The 15,670-nt window shown below is 42.3% G+C and overlaps 1 protein-coding gene across 11 annotated transcripts in view; it reads right to left on the reverse strand.

The window, feature by feature from the left end:
* LOC132400831 (dystonin-like) overlaps nucleotides 1-15,670 on the reverse strand; it is a 363,464-nt gene that overhangs the window by 169,884 nt on the left and 177,910 nt on the right. For all 11 annotated transcript variants that reach the window (XM_059982254.1, XM_059982250.1, XM_059982247.1 and 8 more), the window contains one exon: nucleotides 6,068-6,267. In XM_059982254.1, coding sequence (XP_059838237.1) covers nucleotides 6,068-6,267 — 200 coding nt within the window. The remainder of the gene's footprint in view (nucleotides 1-6,067; nucleotides 6,268-15,670) is intronic.

The raw sequence follows: 15,670 nt of genomic DNA on the forward strand, positions 1-15,670 counted from the left end.
TCTTTTTAATGTGGCAAACTGGAGCACCCAGAGGAAAGCCACGTGGTCGGGGGAGGGGGGTTGGGAATACACAAAGTCCTTATAGACAGCGGTGGGAATTGAACCTTGATCGTGACCGCTGAAGCTATAAAGTTGTAAAGCTACCTTGCCACCCAGAATCTGGTTGTTTCTGCACAGCACTTTGTCATACTCTTCACTCATTTATTACAATTATATTGAAACATCCTTTTACAAAAAGCCTGGTTGTTATTTCCCAATTCCCTCCTTCACATGTCTCCAAGCTATGACAAGTGTTCGGAAAACTAGATACTCCTTAGAGACTGCCCGATATCAATCTTTTCAGTATTCAAACCAGGCAATGGCCTTCCCTCCCTCCCAGAATATTCAAAGCATGAAAGATACAAATAAGCTTTACTTGTTACATATACACTGAAACACGCAGTGAAATGCATTGTTTGCATCAAGTTAAATCAGTGAGGAGTGTGCTGGGTAGCCCACAAGAGTTGCCTTGTTTCTGTCATCCTCATAGCATGCCCACAAATCACTAACCCTAACCTGTACTTCTTTGGAATGTGGGGGCAAGTCAGCGCACGCTGAGGAAACCTATGTGGTCAAGGAGGAAGGTGTACAAATTCCTTACCGACCAGGTTCCTTTGCTGTATAATCCAGCTCAGCCCTTAGAATGACTGAGACTCATAAATAACAAGACTGCTGACTCCCTTACATTAGTGCTGATGAACAATGTTTTCTGACAAGACACATTTGCATGCACCAAGTAAATGATACTGATAATTTTTCATTATCACAGAAGACCCAGTTCTAACACATTGTGTAGCAATTACTTTGTGCAGCTCAGATGTATTTACAGACATATAAAGTCTGCTCGTTCCAGGAAATACTTTTTCATCTCTGGCTGTTTTCAAACACTGCTGCACATTTCACTGAAAAGGCATACAAGATCATAACTAGTTATGAAGAGAGATGGTATTCTCATTAGCAGACAGCTCGAGTATCAGGAGCAGGTACCTAAAACCTCAGCCAAAAGGTACATGATGGATATAATGACAAATTCTCTTACACAAGGGATAGATATGACCTGGAACTCACTGCCTGGATTGAATTGCAAATAGAATGGACACTTGATAGAATCATTTGCAAAAGTGTGGGAAAAGAGAATGGGAATGTCATTCTGAGGAGCTAGTATGGACTCTGTAGGCAGAATGATCTCTTGTGCTAAAACAACTTCATTATTCACCTGAATAAAGTAAGTTAGAAAATTCAATGGATGTCTGGAAAATGATGGGTGCTTTTGAAAAGGCAAATGGAAAAATATATTCATGCCATTACTTCCTATAAGGCAAAACCTAATGGCATAAATGGCAGTGATACTTCACTCCCCTATGAGCTCAATACCTTTCATACTCATTTTGAAAGGGAGAATAACACTAGACCTGTGTGAATCTCCTTGGTGTCTGGTGACTCTGTGATCTCTATCCCAGAGGCTGACATCAAAACACCCTCCCTGGCAAGCTGTCAGGCCCCAGTGGTGTGCATGGCAGGGTACAGAAAACCCGTGCTGACCAGTTGGCTGGAGTTTTCATGAGCATTTTCAACCTTTCACTGTTATGGTAGAAGGTTCCCACCAGCTTCAAAAGGGTAGCAATCAGACCACAACCTAAGAAGAGCAGGATGAGCAGCCTCAATGATGACCAGCTGGTAGCACTCACGTCTACAGTGATGAAGTTCTCTGAGAGGTTGGTAAGACTTGAATCAACTCCTGCCTGAGCAAGAACCTGGACCCACAGCAATTTGCTGACCATCACAATGGGTTTACAATCCCACTGGCTCTCCATTCTGTTATGGAGCACCAAGACAACAGCAAATACATTATGCTGCTGTTTATTGATTACAACTCAGCATTCAACACCATCATCCCATCAGTACTTAACAAACTTCAAAACCTGGGCCTCTGTACCTCCCTCTCTAACTAGATCCTTGATTTTGTTATTGGCAAACCACAGTCACTGCAGATCAGTAATAACATCTCCTCCTCACTGACAACGAATACATGCTTAGCCCACTGCTCTGCTCTCTGACACTCAAGCACAGCTAAAACACCAACCATAAATTCGCTGATGACAACACTATTGTTTGTAAAATCTCAGATGGCAATGAGAAGGTGTGCTGGAGTGAGACAGATCAGCTAATTAAGTGGTATCACCAGAACAATCTCGCACCCAACGTCAAAAAGATGAAGGAACTTATTAAAGACTTCGGGAAGGGGAAGGTGAGGGATCACACACCAGTCCTCTTTCAGGGTCACTGGTGAAAAGGGTCAGCAGTTTCAAGTTCCTGAGCATCAACATCTGGGAGAATCTATCCTGGGCCCAGCATACTGAGGCAATTATGAAGAAGGGAAGCCAATGGCTCTACTTCACTTAGAGTCTGAGGAGTATGTCGTCAAAGACTCGAGCAAATTTCTACAGGCGTATGGTGACTGGGGGCATCACTGCCTGGTATAGAGGCTCCAATGCACAGCATCACGAGAAGCTTCAGAGGGTTGTAGACTCAGCCAGTTTCATTATGGGCACATCACTCGTCATTTTGAAGCAGTGTCCCAAGAAGTCACTAAGGACCCTCACCATCTGGGCCATTCCCTCTTCTCATTACTATTACTGGGGAAAAGGTACAGTCAATGACTTATGATCAGCTTCTTCCCCTCCGCCATCAAGTTTCTGAAAAATGCGTGAACCCATGAACATGACCTCACTATTTCTTTTTTAGCACTATTTATTTATTTTGTAATTAGTCATTTTTATGTCTTGCAGTGTGCTGCTGCAGAAAAACAATGGATTTCACGACATAACAGAGAAAATAAAACTGATTCTGATTCCAATTCAGTCAATGAATGAGTTAACTTATGGCAAGCATTTAAGAAATAGGAATTTCATTTCAATACACAAGCTTGTTAAAACACCTCTCAATAAATAGTGGTAGAAATAGAATTGTTAACAGGCTTTACTAAGGAAAAGTAGGATAAGTATTTAAATTAAACTGAGGAAGTTTAGAGCAACATGTGAACATATTCTATGTGCTTTACTGTTCTACATCTCTGGAAAAGAACTAATCTCACAGCAATTAAGAACACACACACATACATGGCAAGTGGACAGCACATAATGACTCTTTTTCAACAAAGGAACTTCTTTTAACAGCGTAACTAACTCAAGGAATGTATGTGCTCGGGGTAACCCCTGGTCTATAGGGAATTAACATCATTCTGTCCAAAAGCCATTTTAGGCCATTTTTACTGTGTATCTACTCATGGCACAATGAGTTAAAATATTTTGATATAGACAAATTTGCTGAAACTACTGAACTGTACATTTTGCTGTCATGACTACTGCTGCAATCAGCTAAAAATACCTTAAAATGCAGTGGCAGACATTTAAGGAGGTCTTCCAGAAAGGACAGAAAATGTACATTCCAACAAGAAATAAAATTTCCTTGGGGAGGATCCTACCATCTGCGGTTAACTAAAAAAGGTAATGATAGTATTAAGGATATAATTGTGGAAAAATGAATGGGATGGCAGATCAGTAGTCTGGATAGAATGTAAAACCAGCAAAGAATGGCTTTCAGATTAATAAGGATGGAAAAATTAAAATACATTCTAGCCAAAAATATAAAAATAGATAGCATGTGTTTCCATAAGACCACAAGATATAGGAGCAGAATGAGGCCTACACTTCTATGTCTTCTCCACCATTCCATCATGGCTGATTTATTATCCCCTTCAACCCCATTCTCTCCATAACCTCTGATGCCCTTACTGACCAAGAACCTATCAATCTCTGCTCTAAATATACCCAAGGGTTTATATACAGTCTCCATTTATATTTTTAAAATATTCACCAATTGAACACTGGTCCTAGAGAAAGTGTCTGGGGAATTAATAATGAAACAAAAAAAGGAACTGCAGATAAATTCAACAGGTTTTTTGTTTCAGTCTTCACTGCAGGGCAAACTAAAACATCCTAGAAATAAGGGGTCTCGGCCTGAAACATTGACTGTTTATTCCTTTTCATAGATGCTGCCTGACCTGCTGAGTTCCTCCAGCATTTTATCCGTGTTATTCTAGAAATAACTGTATGTCAGAGATTTGGAGCGGGTGGGAATCAAGGGAGGTGATTCTGAGCAAACTGTGGGAGCTGTGAACTGACAAATCTCTAGGTCCAAATGGATTGCACACTATGGTCATAAGAAGATAGTTGCAGGGTCATTATTAATATTCCCACATTCCCTAGTTTTGGGGAAGAATCCAACGGATTTGAAAATTGCATCTCAATTAAAAAGAGAGTTAGGAAGCAGGAAACTAGAAACTTGATTGCTTAATGTCTGTCAGTGGGAAAATGTTATAGATGCTACAGCAGGCAGTTTAAAGAAAAACCCAGGATCATCAGGCAAAGTTCAGATGGTTTTATCACAGGGAAATTACGTCTGACCAATTCAAACACAGGTAACAGAACATTACAGCACGGTACAGGTCCCTTCAGCCCACAATGTTGTGCCAACCTTATAACTTACTAAGGTCAATATAACCCTTCCCTCCTGCAGAGCCTCTATATTTCTATCAACCATGTGCCTAGATAAGAGTCTCCTAAATGCCACCCAAGCATCAGCTTTGACCGCCACTACCAGAGGACATTCCTTGCTCTCACCTCTCTCTGTAAAGAACTTATTTCTGACATCTTGAAGTCTTTTGATTAAGACTATCAAAGGATCCAGAAGATGATCTATACGTAAATTTCTAGAGGCACAAGATGAGAGGCTGATGGAATGAATTAAGAAGTTAGGAGGGGATAAACGTCCCTCTGTAGACACTGCTTGACTTGCTGAGTTCCTCCGGCATTTTGTGTGTGTTGCTCAAGATTTCCAGCATCTGCAGAATCTCTTGTGTTTATAACCATTGGCTGCGAGCTTTGAATTTCTCAGCTCAGCTGTGTTAGGGTTTGCGTTAGGCTCTAATTAGTCCCATTCTCTTAGCCTTTCGTCATAGCCTTCTAAAATTCCACCCACCTCTCTTTTAATACTTACCAACCTCCCTTTCAGAAGTTCCCACCTAATCACCTTCCAACATTTCAGACAATGCATTCCAGACTTAAACATCATTAAAAACCCAGCTCCAATTTCAATGGAACCATTCCTCCCAAACAAACAAGGACTGATGAATAATGGCACTCCTTTGCAGACAGAGATGGGAGTTAGGGGTCAAATTAAGGTTTAGGGCCAGGGATGCGGGCAGTTAAGAGGCCAGGCCGGAGCCTGGCCTCCGCCCTGTGCTCCACATTTGAAGGTCAGTGTCGTGTATTGGATGAGGGACATGAGCAGTCCTGATGTCGGCCAGAAACCAGTGAGCATGAGGGCTGGTAACCCAACCCACTAGGTCATCAAGTCATTGGCGGGTTCTGGAATTGGAGCTTGCTGTGGGGAGGAGGCACAGGGGCCAGTGATTCCCTAGTTCTACAAGTCCGCAAGACATGGAGTTCGAGGCCTAGTGTTTGGGGTTCCACCATCAGTGTCCAGGGAGCGAGGGCTGTAGTTCGAAGTTCCATCATCGGTACTCAGAGTTTCGGGCTCGGAGGTTGTGGTCCTCATCTACGATTCTCACTTCTTATCAACAGCAAGTCCTGGGGCTGATACCAAAGATCGAAGTCCAGAGGACGATTGGAAGTTGAAGCCATGGATCTCAGTCTGCGAGTCCACCAGGGAAGTCAGAGGTTCAATGGAGGCAGGGTTCCTTGAGGTGGCCTGTCCTGAGGTTAGGGTGTGGGTGTGTGTGGGAGACTGGGTGGCTGGTAGAAAAGGGCTTTGTCTTGCTGTTGCTTTGTTGCTGTGATTCTGTTTCTGTTGTTGCTTGAGTGAACATGGTTAGCATACGACATTAACACTGGAATTCTTTCAGGCTGCCCACAGCACATCCTTAAGTTGTATTGGTTGTTAACACAAACTATTTCACTGTATTTTTCAATGCACATGTGATAACTAAATGAATCTGAATCCTTACCTGAACTTGTTGTTTCTGATTGTTCAGCATATGAGGATCTATGGAGAGCGGTCCCAGTACATTCATCATCAGCTCCTTTTCAACAAGCCACTGACTAAGTTGTGCCTCAGCCGTTTCAAACTGCGTGTGGAAACTGAACGACTCCTCCAACCTCTGTTGCCGCTCACTGGCCAACTGGCTGACCTGTTCCCATTTTGAATCTAAAGAAAAGAAAAACGAAAGTGAGCACAGAGAACTTTCCATCAACAAGAGAAATTTAACAAAACATCAACTTGACCTTTAATGGATCACTCCTCTACTTTGAGAGATTTAAATGTGGAAAGGTAGGTGGATCAAACATAAAATTCAGTATGGAAATTTTCAACCATGTGTCCAGCGTAAGTGCTGATACCTCAGTGAGCTGCAGAGCGTTGTGGACTCAGCCAAGACCGTCACAATATCACTAGCCACCCCACCATCAAGGACTTCTTCAAAATGCGATGCCTCAGGGAGGCGGCATCAACCATTAGGACCCCTCACCCCCGGCACATACCCTCTGCTCATTACCACCATTAGGAAGGAGGTACAGGAGGCTGAAGACTCACACGCAATACTGTATGAACAGCTTGTTCCCCTCCACCATCAGATTTCTGAACAGTCCATGAATCCATAAACGTCATCTCAGTATTTTTGCTCGTTTTTGTACAATTCATATTACTTCTATACAGTATAATATTTCTTATTGTAAGTTATAGAGGCTGAGAAAAGAATTTTTGGACTCTGTTGTATTACCTCATTCTGCACTGCACAGCAAACATTGGAAACCACATTTTATAAAGCTGTTTACATTGTAAATACCTGCAGGTATTTGTGTATTTATGCACAGTTTATTCGACACCTGTACTTCCAACTTCAGTTTTATATACTCCTGTATTCTATATAATTGTTGAATGTTGCTGCCCTTTGTTGCATGTCAGGCCAACACACTGCAAATTCCTAATACACGTGATAAGATATTTGCAATGACGAGCAGGTGTACTGGTATACCTGAGAAAAGTGGCTGCTGAATGTGAATGTGAATGTGAATGTGCTGAATCTGAATTTCCAAAGCCTGCACCAATCAACCCCCACCCCTATATCTAGAATATAAAAAACTATCATTCAAACCCTCGAGGAGATGTAAAAACCATTTCATGAAGCACCTGATCATCCCATCAGATTTGACCAGGATAGTCTGAGAAGCCTTATTTAATATCAAGGAATAATGAAGTCAGCAGAAGAGTGCTGGACCGAGCATGTTGATGTATGGACCAATGTTCCCTCGAAGGTGTGAGCACGCACACATCTTTTGCTACTAGCGTGCAAGGGGATTTAAACTGCACACAAATGTTTGTCACCCTCTACCTTGTTGGCATATAAGTATATTTCACCATCGTACACAATCCTTCTCCTCTGTGATGATTTGTCTGCAGATTTCAGAACTGGCATATTTATGTTGTTATTAAAGAAATTATTCAGTACGCACGTTATTGTCACTGGGCAAAAAAATTGCACAGCACAAGATTTCTGCACACACTGGTCATTACAAATTAGAGGGAACATTGGTAACAGGTCCTTCAGCCCACCAACCCTGTGCCATCCAATTACTCCCATGTGACCAAATTTGTGTTGGTCAGAGCATGTTGACCAACTGAACTGGGATAGACAGTCCCTGCAGAAAGTGAGTGTATAAACATGCAGAAGAGTGTTGGACAAGCACGTTGGTGCATGGACTGAATCAAGATATGCAGAAACAGTGCATAAATATGCAAAAGCAACATATGAAACACAGAGTAGTGAAAAAACTTGTTGACACACAGTAGGAACAAATTGCAGGCAGTGAACGAGGGATCAAATAATGCATACAAAGGGATAATTAGAAAGATAAGACCAGAATTAGGCCATACGGTGCATTGGCCTTCATCAATTGTGGGATTGAGTTTAAGAGCCGAGAGGTAATGTTGCAGCTATATAAGACCCTGGTCAGACCCCACTTGGAGTACTGTGCTCAGTTCTGGTCACCTCACTACAGGAAGGATGTGGAAACCATAGAAAGGGTGCAGAGGAGATTTACAAGGATGTTGCCTGGATTGGGGAGCATGTCTTATAAGAATAGGTTGAGCGAACTCGGCCTTTTCTCCTTGGAGTGACGGAGGATGAGGTGGCATGATAGAGGTGTATAAAATGATGAGAGGCATTGATCGTGTGGATCGTCAGCATCTTTACCTCAGGGCTGAAATGGCAAGCACAAGAGGACACAGTTTTCAGGTGCTTGGAAGCAGATACAGAGGAGATGCCAGGGCTAAGTTATTTTACGCAGACAGTGATGAGTGCGTGGAAGCGGATACGATAGGGTCTTTTAAGAGACTCCTGGATAGGTACATGGAGCTTAGCAAAATAGAGGGCTATGGGTAACCTAAGGTAATTTCTAGGGTAAGGAAATGTTCAGCATAGTTTTGTGGGCCGAAGGGCCTTCATAGTGCTGTAGGTTTTCTATGTTTCTATATTTCTAGCTATTGAGCCCGCACCACCATTCTATCATGGCTATTTTAGTATCCCTTCAATCCCATTCTCATTCCTTCTCTCAATAGTCTTGCAGACCCTTACTAATCAAGAACCTATCAACCTCTGTTTAAAAATGCCCAATGACTTAGCCTCCACAGCCATCACAGATTCACCACCCTCTGGCTAAATAAATTCCTTTTCATCTCTGTTCTAAATGGACACCCTTGTATTCTGAGGCTGGGCCCTCTGAATAAGTTGAGTTGTGGGATGAACTTTAGTCTGTGTGCCATTAGGGATGGGCAGTAAATATTGGGCTAGCCAGCTGCTTCTTGGAAAAAAATGCGCATGTGGTGGTGAAGATAGAGATAGAAAAAATAGACAGAATGAACAAATGTCAAACATTCATGTAACACGGTATGAGAAGCTGACAAAGTGAAAGTGCATGTGGCACAGAGAGGGAGAGAGAGAGAGGGAGGGAGCTTGTGATGGGGGAAGTGAATTTATTGTGGAGGTGGGAGGATATCAGTACTATAAAAAGCGTGAAAGCATATGAGAATGCAAATGTGGTGGAACAGCATGCGAGCGAGGAGAATGTGAATGTATGGCCATTGTACACATCCGTTTTTTTTTAACAAAGAGCGTATTTGCTGGATATGGACAAGATCAGTGGTATTATGCACCCTGGCTGCCCTGGAGGGTGGCAGAGGAACAACGTCCTTAAACTACCACAGTTGTTAGAGAGAAAATGTGCCTTTAGTGTTGCCTCACTGTGAACTCTACTGAAGGACTACACAATGATGACTATAACAATGTTTTCCCACCACAAACACAAGACCTCTGGAGAAGGCAAAGGGTAATTTTTTACTACGTTTTCTTTGCCATTTTCACATGATCACTCAATAACAATGATTTTACCCACTCATGTAGTGTACCCATGGGTATTGTAGGTGTACCCAACATCAACACGGTTCAAAGGGTGTGAATACAAAAATACCCTCCCCCCACACTTATAATTCAGATTTATCCATAATTATGTAAAAGGTGTGGAAAATTGTTTTAATAATTGACTAATAATTACACATTTTCCAGTCAATTATTGAATGCAATTTGCAGATAAACTACATACAAACAGTGGAATTATTGTTGGTACCAGACAGGTGGTTTGAGAATCACAGAAAGTGATCTCCTGGGATTTTCAAGCGCAACAGTATTTAGATTTTACAGAGAATGATGCAAAAAACAAAAACAGACATTCAGCGAGTGGTAGTTCTGTGGGTGAAAATGCATTGTTAATGAGAGAGGTCAGAGGAGAATGGTTAGACTGGTTCAAGCTGACAGGCAATGACAGTAACTCAAATAACTGCGTGTTATAATAGTGGCGTGCAGAAGAGCATCTCTGAATGCACAGCGCATCAGACCTTGAAGTCGAAGGGCAACAGCAGCAGAAAATGCACTCAGTGTCCTCTTTATGAGGGTCAGAAAGTATCTAATAAAGGGAAGTGATTGAGAGAGAAATGGATCAGCCGTGAAGAAATGGCAGAGGAAATTAAATGGCTTAATTCTGCTCTTATATTTTATGGTCATAAACAGCCAACAGTTTTTAAGCATAATTCCTGACACTGACATTCCTCTTAATGATTTTTTGAAATCCTGAGTATTGCCAGGAAGGCCAGCATTTATTGCCTTCCCTAATGACACACATATTAAAGAGCATCCCACAATTTATCTTGTTTTCATACCAAAGCTGCTTTTTTTTCCAGACGTCATTAACGTTAACTTTTAGGTTGTTGAACAACAGACTCTCTGCAGAAAACTGAATGCCACTCCACAGAATACATTAGGAGTTTTAAACTGCATTGATTTATAAGCTTCTACAAGAGAGATCAAACTGGAACCAAAGTTTGCAAAGTTCTCAATGCCACAGGTGACAGTTTGACATTATTAAATCTATAAATATTTTGCCTGATATTAGAACTTGAGGGCTAACTTTTTGTAGTAATGTAGAAACAGGGATGTTTAAACGACAGTCATGTGCTGAGATACAGCACCAGGTGTCCAAGCAGTAAAGGAGTTTAGCCATAAAAAGGGTCCTCTTGTGTACCATTTATAAAAGGAATTGACTCATTTGATGATATCATCACATCATGCAGGACGAACTTGCCTGATCTCATCAATCTAACGAGCAAACAACACTTTTATGAGCTGTTTAGAGGATACTTCTTTACAGATGAAGTTTCCCATACACATGATATGTACATGTAATCGGGAAATTCTGATTGCTCTATCCATCAAAAAACTAAATGCCAAACTCTAAACATTGAATATCTCATTGCAACATTTTTTCATAATTTTCTGTGCGACTGTCAAAATAATCTTGTTAAGCAAACTAGCTTAAGTAATGCCCATTAATAATGGACATCTTGAGTTTAAGAGCCAAGAGGTAATGTTGCAGCTATATAGGACTTGGAGTACTGTGCTCAGTTCTGGTCGCCTCAAAGCAGGAAGGATATAGAAACCATAGAAAGGGTGCAGAGGAAGTTTACAAGGACGTTGCCTGGATTGGGGAACATGCCTTATGAGAATAGGTTGAGTGAACTCGGCCTTTTCTCCTCGGAGTGATGGAGGATGAGAGGTGACTTGATAGAGGTGTACAAGATAATGAGAGGCATTGATCATGTGGGTAGTCAGAGGCTTTTACCCAGGGCTGAAATGGCTAGCACGAGAGGGCATAGTTTTTAGGTGCTTGTAAGTAGGTACAGAGGAGATGTCAGGGGTAAGTTTTTTTACGTAGAGTAGTGAGTGCGTGGAATGGGCTGCCAGCTGTGGTGCTGGAGGCAGATACGATTGCAGAGGATATATTCTGGGACAAACATGTAAATGCCATTATAAAGAAGGCATGGCAGTGCCTCTACTTTCTAAAACTTTGACAAACTTCTATAGTTTGGAGAGTATCCCGACTGGTATGGAATCACCAATGCCCACGAGCGAAAAAGCTTACAAAAAGTAATGAATATAGCCCAGTCCATCAAAGGAGAAACTCTCCCCACCATTGAGCATGTCTCCAAAGGAGTGCCACAAGAAAGCAGCATCCATAATCAAGGACCCTACCTTCCAGGCCATGCTCTCTTCTCACTACTATCATTAGGAAGGAGGAACATAAGCCTTAGGTCCCAGCCCAGCAGGTTCAGGAAGTTATTACCATTCAACCAGCTGGCCCCTGAACCAGCATAGATAACTCCTCTCAGCTCAACAGTGAACTTTCAAGGACTCTACAACTCATGTCTTCAATATTATTTATTTATCTAGCTATCCATTGAGTTTTTTATTTTTTGGATTTTTTGCATCACAGTTTGCCTCATGCACATTGGTTTTTTGCCCTTCGTGTGTAGTTCTTCACTGATTCTATTTTGTTTATTTTGTATCCACTATGAATGCCCGCAGGAAAGTGAATCTCAATATGCTGACATATATGTACTTTGATAATAAATTTACTGTGAACTTTGAGTTTTGAGTAGAAACATTGGAGACTTTGAGATCTGAGTGCTTCCACTACAGCACTTACACAACCAAAACAACAAACGATTCCTCAGGTGTGGTCTCACCCAGGCTCTGTATAAGTGTAGCAAGATTGTAAGGGAAGGAGGGAAGCAGGAGAGGCAGGGAGTGGGGCAGTGCAAAGAAAGCCCTAAGAGACATCATCATCATTAAGGACTGTTCTCACCCAGGATGTACTCTCTCCTCATTATGTTCATCAAGGAGGTACAGTACAGGAGACTGAAGACACACGCTCAATTTTTACAACAGCTTTTACTCCTTTGCCATCAGATTTCCAAATGGACAATCAATGAACCCATGAACACTACCTCACTATTATTGCCCTGTTCTTGCACTACTGTAAATATATACAGTGTGTATATCTATCCCCTAGATGCTGAGATGCTGCCTGGCCTGCAGAGTTCCTCCAGCATTTTGTGTGCGTTGCTTGGATTTCCAGTATCTGCAGATTTTCTCATGTTTTTACAGTATATACATATTTTTCCTTAATGTAATTCACATCATTTTTATGTACTGCACTGTAATGTGGCTGCAAAACAACAAATTTCACAACATATGTCAGTGATATGAAATCTGATTCTGATTCTGGAAGCTTAGAAAGAGTATCCTCTTTATTTCGACACCGATATTCTGACTAGACTACAAGCTGGAGTACTGATTATGCAACCTTCCATCAAATGAATGGGAGAGCAGACTTTCTCAAAAGTGAACACAAACAAAAAATGCTTTGTGAGTATAGCCCATTGAGAATAACGCAGATGATACGGAAATCATGTCAGACATTCAGTACCAACTATTCATCCACTGTCCTATAGAGAGAATCTTTTCATATTAATGAGCATTTCTGTTGCACTACGCTACTCAATTCCCATTTATGCTTTACTCATTTCATGGATAATTCCAAAGATCAATTGCTTCATGTGTCAAGTTGCACATTTGGTATTCCTCAACATTTCATCAGGAAGATCTATGTAGACGATGGTCATTTTCAATAGAGAGACAAGGGAACTATTTAGCATTAGGTTAAAATTAAAATGATTATTGGTGAAATAATAGTTACAATTAAAACAGCCTCAAAAGAGCTGCATACAGGTTTGTTTGTGAACTGAAAGGAGGACTGCATTTCCTCAAAGGTCCTTTCTGTGAATTAATAAGTTTGTGCATTTCAGCAACTTTTAAATCGTGCTTTAACTCTAGATTTGGTTTCTTTTCACTGTCTATTCAGTTCATTGATAACTGCTTTAAAGTATCTTGCACTTTTTCCTGTTTCTATATTAACTCAAAATAAGGTTGTTACATTTCATTGACTGAGTGATTTTGTGGCCGAGCTTCAGCAGCTGTCGGAGCATTGCCATTTCGGAGCTGTGTTGGATGGCATGCTCCGTGATAGGTTAGTATGCGCCATTAATAATGACGCCGTATAATGCCGCTTGTTGGGGGGGAAACCCCACCGTTGACTTTCAAAACAGCCCTAGAGATTGCCCAAGGCATGGAGATGGCTGCTAATATTGCCAAGGATATACAGAAAGGACATGGGGGGGGTCGCAGTCAGTGGCAGTGCTCCAAATCAGGAGGGAGACGGGTAAACAGGCAAAGCGGGTGGAATGTTTTCGGTGTGGAGCAATGCACTATGCGAATGTTTATAAATTCAAAGATACTGTCTGCCATGCTTGTGGCAAAAAGGGACATTTAGCTAAAAAGTTCAGGAGTTTAAGGGGTAAGGTTAAGCCTGGGCAGGGGAAAGCTCACCAGACTCAGGCAGCCACACACCACCTGGGAGAAGCAGACGGAGAGGCAGCGTGTGCCCACAACATGTTTGGGGTGGAAATGGATGAGGAACCACCTGAACCATTAATATGCCACAGTCACTGTCAAGGGAAAGGACATTAAGTTCGAGACTGATTCAGAGGCTACTGCATCGGTCATTAGTGAAGAGACCTACAGGAGGACATGGGGATCCAACCTGCCTCCCATCAGACCATCTAAGCTCAAACTCAGGACCTATACGGGGCAGCCCATACCTCCTTTAGGGGTCTTATATGTGGATATTTCAGCTGGCAGCCAGAAGGCTGAAGCCAGGCTGGTGATAGCTAAGGGTAGTGGGCCCGGTCTTTTGGGCCGCGATTGGCTTCGCAAAATCCGGCTCAAATGGCATGAATTTAAGTATGCACACATGACGGAAGAGCAAGAGGTGTAGTGTGCAGATGAAGTCACTGATGGCAATGTGAGTGACAGACAAAGTCCAGACACATTGGAGAGTGAGCTCGCAGCACAGCTTGCAGCTCTTCAGCCTATTACAGGAGCAACTGAAGTTACCCCCTCGGCACTGAAAGCCAGCACGCCACTTCTAGTACGGCGAAGCAGTGACCCATCTCTTGTACCACCTGCCCAGTTACAGCAAGGTGCATCTCAGCCTGATGATCCCGCTAACAGGAACCTGCATGTGAAGCCAATCGTAACAGTAGCAAACGGGGCACCCACAGACGATGTAAGAACAGAGCCTCCAGGACCACCAGACAAGCATTCAGAAAGCACTCTATGTGATTTGACAAAGAAAGTAGAATTTTCTGGAGACGGTGGCCCCCTGGGAATCCATGTGGTGCCCTTTAACTCTGCGCTGAGTGGAAGATTCCTTGGGCTGAGTATTTGTGGTATTGAAGAGAACAGCTGTTCAAGTAAAGAGAACCTGCTCCAGGAGAATGAATGTATCATCAAAATCAAAACTAGGAGGGCCAAGATGGCCTGTTTCCGTGCTGTGATTGTTATATGGTTATATGGTTAAAATCAATGACTGTGATTTAACAGACAAGACCTTTGTTCAAGCACAAGAGGTTTTCCGAAACGCATTGTGATTTCCTGCTGTTGAACTCCAGATAGTTCCAAGTTATAACAAGGAACTCTATGAAAAATTTGCAGTTGGGTCTATTCTGAGCCACGGTCGTGACGATGATTCAGAAACCAAAGTTCCTTCTTCAGTGCGTTCCAAGCCAGGTGGCAAATCTGCAGATGCCATTTACCCCAATAATACTGAGCATAGCTTGCCACCAATTTCAAAGAAGCTCAGTAGTCCAAAACAGTTAAATGCAGACCAGGAAAGCAGGACCACCAGTGACTTTGCCAGAGGGAGAGACACTGGCAGAGGGGGCAGAGATGGACATTCTCAAGCGGACACACAGACCCCTCTCGTGTCCCCAACACTCGATCCACCCAAAACATCCTCACCAGCAGTGCCTGCTGGGTCACCGGGGGTAGTGCGTAGATCGTAGCGCCCTCACAAACCTCCTGACAGACTGAATCTTTGATTGGATAGTTTCTTCTGTTGTTAGGTTGAATGTTGAATTTGCCATTTTTTTTTAGGTGTTTTTGTACTGGTAACCTCTTGCTAATGATACCACTGTTTTTATTTCCCAGTTCTCCTATATTTGGGGAATGCTGGATTTTAAAGGGGGAGAAGTGTTGTAATGTGAGTATTATTAAAAGTAAGTTAATACTAATCAGGAAGCAGTTGGTAATGAGAGGCGGGAT

Source organism: Hypanus sabinus, chromosome 10 (genome assembly GCF_030144855.1).
Source record: "Hypanus sabinus isolate sHypSab1 chromosome 10, sHypSab1.hap1, whole genome shotgun sequence".
NCBI lineage: Eukaryota > Metazoa > Chordata > Chondrichthyes > Myliobatiformes > Dasyatidae > Hypanus > Hypanus sabinus.